Source organism: Doryrhamphus excisus, linkage group LG6 (genome assembly GCF_037039965.1).
Source record: "Doryrhamphus excisus strain RoL-2023G ecotype Guam linkage group LG6, RoL_Dexc_Guam_v1.1, whole genome shotgun sequence".
NCBI classification, from domain to species: Eukaryota; Metazoa; Chordata; class Actinopteri; order Syngnathiformes; family Syngnathidae; genus Doryrhamphus; species Doryrhamphus excisus.
This window is the reverse complement of record NC_136362.1, coordinates 13,025,267-13,034,562: the sequence shown is the minus strand read 5'-3', so window position 1 is coordinate 13,034,562 and position 9,296 is coordinate 13,025,267. Positions and strand designations below refer to the sequence as shown.

Sequence of the window (9,296 nt, the reverse complement as noted above, 5' to 3'; positions counted from 1 at the left end):
TACTCTACCATCTTTCCTCTATCCTCCCGTATCCTTTATCTTCCCTGCTTTGCTTGCTTCTTATGTACTTTTTTAAGAGCCTCTCTCTTGAACTGTTCTCCAAAAACCTAAATCATGGAATTCATTAACTCTCCACGCAATTGACTCGATCTTCTCAACGAGAAGCTCAGGTGCGTGGGAACCTGCCTGCCCTAATGAAATGTTCACCGCCGGGTACGTGATGGACAGTTGGGGGAAGTGGAAGGTCATGTGACCGGCGATTCTTTTTCATGTAGGACATTGAAGACGTCTACCTATTCGGAACCTTGATAACAGGTCTGTTGCTGATTGGATTGGGAACTTTCCTGGTGTATCGCAGAATTCGTATAATGGAGACAGCAAATCGAGTTGGTCCACAGCTGCCCGTCGTAAATGCGAATCACAACAAGGATGCCATCTTGGAGAAGATTTCGGCTTTGCAAAGGCAGTTGGATTGATTGGGAGACCAGAATGGACACTAGGATAATAATAATAATAATAATAATAATAATAATAATAATAATAATAATAATAATAATAATAATAATAATAATAATAATAATAATAATAATAATCGGCCATCTCTGTGTGGAGTTTGCATGTTCTCCCTGTGCATGTGTGGGTTTTCTCCAGGTACTCCGGTTTCCTCCCACATTCCAAAAACATGCTAGGTTAATTGGTGACTCCAAATTGTCCATAGGTATGAATGTGAGTGTGAATGGTTGTTTGTCTATATGTGCCCTGTGATTGGCTGGCGACCAGTCCAGGGTGTACCCCGCCTCTCGCCCGAAGACAGCTGGGATAGGCTCCAGCACCCCCCGCGACCCTCGTGAGGAAAAGCGGTAGAAAATTAATGAATGAATGAATAATAATAATAATACATTTTTTTTCAAAGAGGTCGCTGTACAGAAGATATGAAAGCACAAATATAAAATACAAGATAGAAGAACAAACAATGAATAAGAACATACAATCGGAGACGATTAATGGAGCGCAGATGGAAGTAGGCTGACCTGGTGACGTTATTAATGTGGGATTAAAAAGATAGTGTGCTGTCAAGGATGACACCCAGACTCTTGGCCTGAGGGGAGGGGGAGACTAAGGAGATGTCGATGGAGAGAGAGAAGGAGTCAACTTTAGATAAGGTGGATTTGGTGCCAATGAGTAAGAATTCAGTTTTATTGCTGTTGACTGATGTGGATTGATGATCCGGTCTATTGGAATGTGGCTTCCCAAACTAACCCAAACAATATACTTAATCTGGATTCAAACAAAAAGATACAATTTCAGGCGTGGAAAAGTGAGACATCCCATCCCTCCTGGCTTCTCTGGAAATATCTGTCCCTCTGGCAGTTTCGAATCCCCTTATACTGTCCCATACAAGGGAAGCAGAGCCTTTGATATCTCCAGGGGTCCTCTTTGAACCTCTACTACAGGCTTGCTTCTTGTAGAACAACGTTAGGGTTCAATTCCACTTGGTCTGGTTTCATGTGGGAAAGTGTATTGCGTCATAGTCGCGTCCTTTATGATGCATTCCACTTTGCAATTTCCTTACAATCATGTTATCTCTGCGATGTCTTATCTTTTAATTAGCATTCTAGCGTTATGAATGACTGAAGTGAAGGAGACTTGTGTTCTTCACCATTTGCGATCTGTATAATTATATTCAAATACAATCAGTGTAGAATATATATAAACTTTATAAGAAATACATATGTTGGCTTCCATGAAAATACCTATTTTGTGTTTACATATACATATAACCAATATTAGATTTATTATCGCTATATGTACATATACACAACCAGTCAAACGTTTTAGAACACTCAAATTTCTCTGAAGGAAAAACTTACATTTTTAAGTGTTAAAGGGGAACTGCACTTTCTGGTGGAATTTTGACCTTCATTCACAGTCCTTAAGTGAAGCTAAACACATATTTCTGTGCATTTTAGCATGAGAAAATAAGGTAATGAGCTAGCTAACAATGGACGTCATGGGAAGTACCTATTTTGATGCTAAAGCCCTCACAAAATAAACCTAAAAAAACAACAACAGTGTTTCATTTACATAACGGACTTCTAGAAGCTACAGCGATTTTATTGTAGCAGCTAACGCAAAAAAAACTATACTTATCTGGTGGATTAATGCGACGCCTCGCTAGCTGCTAGCGTCAGTGTCACTCATAGACGGAAGAGTGGATACTTTTGCTACTTACAAAGTAGTTGTTGAACTTTCTGTTGCTTCTTGGACATTTCTCTCAAAGTCCAGTTCTTATCGTAGAGCTTCATATGTTCATATGACAACAATATTCAAAGTTACTCGCAGCGAGGAAAGTGAAACCACATATCAAGTGACATGCCGCTCCACTCTGAATATGCAGTTCACGCTCCTCTCTTTTTATTCTCTTTTCGGGGGTCCCTACTACATGGTTGTGAGTCAAGGGAGGGGGGGTGGGCACTTGCACAAGCTGTGTTTGTTTGTCTATGTGTGTGTGTGTATCTGAGAGTAATTACTTTTATTGTTTTATGACTTCTTATCTTGACACATTCTTGCAGGATTAACATGAACATCTGCAGGGTTGCTGCACATCCAGGCACCTCCAGGACCTGGGGGGTCGCTGGGGTTCTCTGATCAGGGTCACAGGAACATTCATTCTTCAGCACATTCAAACACTTTCTATTGTCTAAGCAAATGGATATAAGGGTGATAACTAACGATGTAGTCATTTTATTCTAACATGTGTTTAGAAAATTGTCAGGGAAATCTTGTGAAGATCACCAAGACAAGTCTTTTCAGTTTGCAAAGAGAACAAAAGTCACACCAGTCAAGATTCCAGACCAGTCTTTTCTGCTCGCGAGGGACAGCAAAGCTCACACTCTCTTGCTGGCTCCTCCTCTCTTGCTGTCCTCGTTCGCTTTTTATTAAGCCAAGTGGAGAGTAAATCATGAGACCAGGACGGAAAACAGTTCGAGATTACATCATAGATCGGGTTAGTTACGGTTGAGTTTTTGCTTCCTGTTTCACATCCCTGTTAAAAGGTGCTAAGTATACATCTGGGACCCTACTTTTCCTGTTTCATTTGGGGTCATGGCTTGGACAAGGTTCCTTGCCCTTTAGAAGATGCGTCTTTAGTTTGGACAAGTTGCTATCTGGATGCAGCACACTTCTTCTAACAAGGTGGTGCTCAGGATGCTCTCAGGTGATCATAAATTTTTATAACAACTTGTCTTGACAATACAATGGTGTAGTCCAGGGGTCGGGAACCTTTTTGGCGAAGAGAGCCATGAAGGCCAGATATTTTAAAATGTGTATCTGTGAGAGCCATATACATTTTTTTAAACATTGAATGCAATAAAATGTGTGCATTTTTATGTAAGACCAACAGTTTTAGATAATGGGCTCTAATTACGTAGACCAGGCACACTACCCCACGCCAATGGGGTGTGGCCAGCACACTTTCGTGAGCAGCGCAGTGTCTAATAATAAATCAAATACTTGTTGCCATTAATACAACTTCTGCTGCTGCATAGTTTTGCACCGTACTCCGTAGACGTATTTTATTCTTTTGGCCATCTTCGTCAGAAGGCTTGGTTCTGCAGCTTTAGCTATTTGACTAAAGGAGGAAAGTTTACATTTACATGTTTTTTGACATCTCAATGACCGAGGTAGACTACAGCATTACCCAGTAATAATCAAGTTTTGGTGTTTGACCTGGAAAATATCATCAGGAAAGATAGATATGGTTGGCCGTATTGCAGCAGAATATAGATGGACGAATTAAAATGCATAAGAAAGTTGTTGATTTTGAATATTATTTTTAACAGTCATTTCTGGGATGTTTACTTTAAAATGTTAGCAAAAATACATTTTTATTGTGGTAAGAAATGCTTGAGAGCCAGATACAGTCATCAAAAGAGCCCTACCTGGCTCCCGAGCCATAGGTTCCCTACCTCTGGTGTAGTCCCATAATATAGTTGGACTCCTGACACAATTATATAGCACACTTGTCAGTCACATGAGAAACCTATATATTGACCATTGTTAGAGTTCACACAACAAAACAACAAAGTGATATACTAGGGTATCATAAATTTAATTCACAAAAATGTCTATATGCTTTGTCGACATCCTTTGCCGCGACAGGCAATGGGAGCGGATGTTTAATGTCAGCTGACTGATGTCACATGACATCTACAAAGTGACGTTTATGGGATCGACCAGTACATGACTAAAAACAGCAAGTAGACTTGACAAGTTGTTTTGGTCGTGGACATAACCTTTGGCCTCATCTGTGAAGTTGATGATGTCAAGGTGTTCTTAGCTGCTAGCATGCTAACGTGACCAACCAAATTCCAAAAGACATCCTTTTGGAAATGTCCCAGAGTAAATCAGCTGATTAGTGTATTGAGGTGATTGGGGTCAGGGGGATTAAGTGAACGTGTTGACAGCTATAAAGCTATGTCAGCTGCTAGCTAGCTAGCTTTTAGCAGGATATGGATGTCCATCATTCCTAAAATGTCCCAGTGTCTCCTTACAGATTTGTATTTTTAGTAGTCGACACATCGGGCCAAGGCTGGATCATGTTCCATTTTTTAACGAGGAGCAATCGCAGGGGTGGAGTCCTCCCTCATCCCTGCGACCTGTCGAGGCGGGTCTTTGCAGTGGACTCTCCTGGTCGCTCATTGCCAAAGCGGGCGAGCCTTCAGCAGGAACCAGGATGGATCAGGTCAAATACGGCGTCCAGGAAAAGCTGGAGATCGTGGGAATGGAGGACGAGGACGGGAACCCCATCAGCGCTCTAAGCATCTTGTCGCTGCTGGAGCGCGTGGCTGGCATCATTGATAACGTGCAGGCAGGCCAACGCCGCATGGAGGATCGGCAGCTGGAGCTAGATGACAACATCAAAAGTGTCCAGGGGGACATCCTCAAGCTGGCCAAGGACCACTCCGACACCAGCGGCTCCGTGGACAAACTTCTGCAGAAAACACGCAAGGTCAGCGCCAACGTCAAGGACGTGCGAGCGCGCGTGGACAAGCAGAACGTGCGTGTCAAGAAGGTGGAGAGCGCCCAGGACCAGCTGCTCACTAGGAACAAGTTCAGAGTGGTCATCTACCAGGTCACTTCCTCTTTGTCCTTTCCAAATAAAAGCACAGCTAACCATTCATGCTCATGATCTTCCTCAAAGAGAGGAGAATACAGCAGAACCAGTTCTTCTAGAACAGTGATTCTCAACTGGTGGATCTTTGTCTGACCCGATGCTCATGAATGCACCTTTCACAATTAAAGACAGGAGGTCACTTAGTTAGTTTGCGACATAATTTTAAAGAATGCTCTGTCCCAAAAAAGGATTGGAATTAGAATGCTTGGGCCTCGGAGGAGGTCTTCAATCCAGTGAGGGATGTTCTACTTTGATGTTTTCTATCACTGGGAGTTGAAATGGAAAAACAAACAAATGTTAGCTGAACGAGAGTAAAGCCGACAGCTGCTGCGGATCTTTGACACACCGTTCTATTCTGAGATCACTATGATGGGCACTCACCGCCGCACCTGCTGTCTGCCATCACCATGACAGCCGATAACTGGTCGCAACCAGCTAGCATGAAAACATTATTCACTAAACTATGGTCAATCTTCATCAAGCTCATCTGCCAGTGAAAGAGGGTAGTTCTGCTCTGACCTCATACCTATACACTATATACTTGTTAGTTGAACAGGGAAACAAGGCAATGAGTCAGGTTTAAAAAATTATTTCTGACCAATGTCACATAGAAGGCACAAACTGAGCTGGTCTCCCTACAAAGAGAGTACCCCCGATGGGTGTAACCAGGGCTGTTGACAGGTTTGGGTGGGCCCGGGACACTAAAATATCTATAGTGAGCCACTGAGGCTCTTGGTTTCTTCGTGTCTTTTTCTCTTTTCTTGTCTTTTCTTTGCTCCTGACTTGTGCATGTTGGCAAATGTGTCCTGTTTTTTTTTGTTTTTTTACGCCTTAATCAGACCAAACCATTTGTCATTAGTGGTCTTGACTCTATTTTCAAAGACGTTCATAGACGACATTACGGTAAACGTGACAGCAAACGTGGTGACGTCACTCGTTATGAACCAATTAAATTGTTTGTTTACTGCCGGGAACCATCCATCCACTTCCTGTGCCGCTAATCTTCGAATTGCCATGGCTTGCTCAAAAGTAAGACGTCGATGGAGAAAAGCGAACAAAAGTGAAAGGACGGACCAAAATGTGTTCATTCTTCCAGCATCAACGTGTCTCGTATGCTCTGAAACTGTAGCACCTAGTGTAAAAAAATATATATTTATAACACTGCAACGTGCAAATGAGTCTTCACCAAGGACAGTATGGATACTAGCAAACAACGTCTTTGCTAACGGGAGAGTGTAGTTCTTCTGCTTCAGAGATCTTCCTGAAAGGTAAACATTATACTGTTGAAGCTGAGAACACACAAAAAAGTCGCTATATTTGTCGATAGTCGCGTTCGAGAAAATATGTCATCAAAAGGGGTTGGATTGTTGCCAAATCGGGCTAGAAAATCGTTACAAATCGTGTCAGACGATTCCAATGCATGCTTATCAAAATAAAGCTCCGTAAAACATTTAAAATCGTTTTCAAACTAATTGTGGTCAATATGTGCGTAAATAATTACAATATGTATCTATATAGCATATATAGATATACATTATTTCAATAAATTACTTAAAATTGTTTTAAATCTTTAAAAAGCCTATTTTTGTGATGTGGCGGCTTTTATTTTGTAGTGGTGCTCCACCACGATCAATTACATGTAGCAAACCCTGATGTTATTACGATGTAAATATTATACACACTGAACTTTAGTTCCATAAACTATTGATTGTCCGTTGGTCCCTCCATGATGTTGTGGTGTTGTCTTCAGGGTGATGCTGAGGTTCCATCGGTGGCCATCACCAAGGCTCCAAAGGTGGCAGGCCTGGAGGCTTTGGAGCTGGAGGCCGACGCCTATGACGTACCGGCTGACCTCTCCTCGGATGAGGAGTACCTGAGCATGGAGGAGGCGGATCCCTCTAGAGCAGCCCGCTTCAAGAAGTCCATGGTGAAGAGCAGTGAGACCCTCAAAGCTGCCTTCTCCAAGGAGAACATGAGCAAGACCAAAGACCATCTGGGTACCAAGTTCCACAACCTGGGAGAGAAGGTCATGCCCCCTGAACGGCGTGAGAAGATGCACCAGGCCGGAGAGCGCCTCAAGCAGAGCGGAGAACGCCTCAAGGAGAACATCGCCAAGAAAGCCCCCGCTAAAGACACCTTCCGTATCAAGACCAAGAAGGAACGTGCTGTGGCTGAGGGCCAGGAAGGGGGCCAGGAGGGCGCCCAGCCTCCGGGGGTTGCCTACACCGAGGTGGTCTCCAACACCAAGAAGGAGGGGCAGGTGAAGGACGCCAAAGTAGAGGACGATTAATAGACCAAAGTAGACCACAGGGGAGCTGGTCTGATTGGCACCTGCTGGTGTTCTTGTTACATCCTTCTCTTGCCTTATTTGCAGCATCACCGTGTCAGGACAATAATCATACAAAAGTATTATACAATTTCAAAGAAGCCTTTCGAGGTAACTTAGCAGACTTTCTCTGTAGCTTTTGAGGGGGGCGTCACTCTTAGAAAGGACAGGGGATGTGGCCATTATTTACAATCCTTATGTGAAACATAAGCACATATTTCTTTCCCTTTTCTGTGCATTATAACACAGGAAGTCTAGTTAATATGAGTGAGCTACCAATGCATGTCATTGGGACACACCTATTTCTACTACGAAGAAAAAAAAATCACTATAACAATGTATTATATACATTCTGAACAAGTACATTGATGATAACATATAATACCTACAGTATTTTGTCTTACTTTGATGATCTTTCCAACGACAATGTCCGTTCTCATTGGGATGCCAATTAGTGGATTAGCATCAATACTATCTTTCAGCATGAGACATGTGCTTCCTGTTGAGCTGGTAAATTCAGAATAATCTTCAGGACAAACAAGTATCTTGCTGAGTCTTTGTAGCGATGTTGTTGGGTCTTGGTTGTGAGCTGGTGTCCTTCAGTCTGTCCTGTTGTTTTGTTGGTGGCTTGTGGAATCTCAAAGTTGAACAACTATTCGGCTTATTGCCACAACCTTCAACAATACACATGTGAGACATGATTTACTATAACCTGGTGTTAATGTTTTAAAACTAACAACACCGTAACAGCACCATTAGGTAGTGTAACTAGGAAGTAGCTTGAGTCATAAAGGCTAGGCTATAGCGAGGGGTCATGTACTTGGTGTTAGCTACTACAATAACAATATTGCTGTAAATATACAGGTCAGTTACAGTGAAGAAAATAAGTATTTGAACACCCTGCTATTTTGCTATTTCTCCCACTTAGAAATCATGGAGGGGTCTGAAATTTTCATCGTAGGTGCATGTCCACTGTGAGAGAGATAAACTAAAAAGAAAAATCCAGAAATCACAATGCATGATTTTTTAACAATTTATTTGTGTGATACAGCTGCAAATAAGTATTTGAACACCTGTGTATCATCTAGAATTCTGACCCTGAAAGACCTGTTAGTCTGCCCATTAGAAGTCCACCTGCACTCCATGTATCATCCTGAATCAGATGCACCTGTTTGAGGTCGTTAGCTGCATAAAGACACCTGTCCACCCCATACAATCAGTAAGACTTTAACTTGTAACATGGCGAAGACCAAAGAGCTGTCCAAAGACACCAGAGACAAAATTGTACACCTCCACAAGGCTGGAAAGGGCTACGGAGCAATTACCAAGCAGCTTGGTGAAAAAAGGTCCACTGTTGGAGCTATCATTAGAAAATGGAAGAAGCTAAACATGACGGTCAATCTCAATCGGAGTGGAGCCCCATGCAAGATATCACCTCGTGGGGTCTCAATGATTCTAAGAAAGGTGAGGAATCAGCCCAGAACTACACGACAGGACTTGGTCAATGACCTGAAAAGAGCTGGGACCACCGTTTCCAAGGTTACTGTAGGTAATACACTAAGACGTCATGATGTGAAATCATGCATGGCACGAAAGGTTCCCCTGCTTAAACCAGCACATGTCAAGGCCCGTCTTAAGTTTGCATATGACCATTTGGATGATACAGAGGAGTCATGGGAGAAAGTTTTATGGTCAGATGAGTCCAAAATAGAACTTTTTGGTCATAATTCCAATAAGCGTGTTTGGAGGAAGAAGAATGAAGAGTACAATCCGAAGAATACCATCCCTACTGTG

At 42.5% G+C, this 9,296-nt stretch overlaps 1 protein-coding gene across 1 annotated transcript; it reads left to right on the top strand.

The window, feature by feature from the left end:
- Window positions 1-4,638: 4,638 nt before the first annotated feature.
- On the top strand, window positions 4,639-8,368 carry cavin4a (caveolae associated protein 4a). Its single transcript, XM_058068813.2, has 2 exons — window positions 4,639-5,134; window positions 6,927-8,368. The coding sequence occupies exons 1-2, from the start codon at window positions 4,736-4,738 to the stop codon at window positions 7,464-7,466; spliced, it is 939 nt and encodes a 312-aa protein (XP_057924796.2). The 5' UTR covers window positions 4,639-4,735; the 3' UTR covers window positions 7,467-8,368.
- The last annotated feature ends 928 nt before the right edge of the window (window positions 8,369-9,296 follow it).

What these genes read in the sequence shown, in the direction of transcription:
- cavin4a (XM_058068813.2), top strand. Translation starts at nt 4,736, where the DNA reads ATGGATCAGGTCAAATACGGCGTCCAGGAAAAGCTGGAGATCGTGGGA. An exon ending in TCAGAGTGGTCATCTACCAG is followed by an intron (nt 5,135 to 6,926) that starts GTCACTTCCTCT and finishes TGTTGTCTTCAG; the next exon opens with GGTGATGCTGAGGTTCCATC.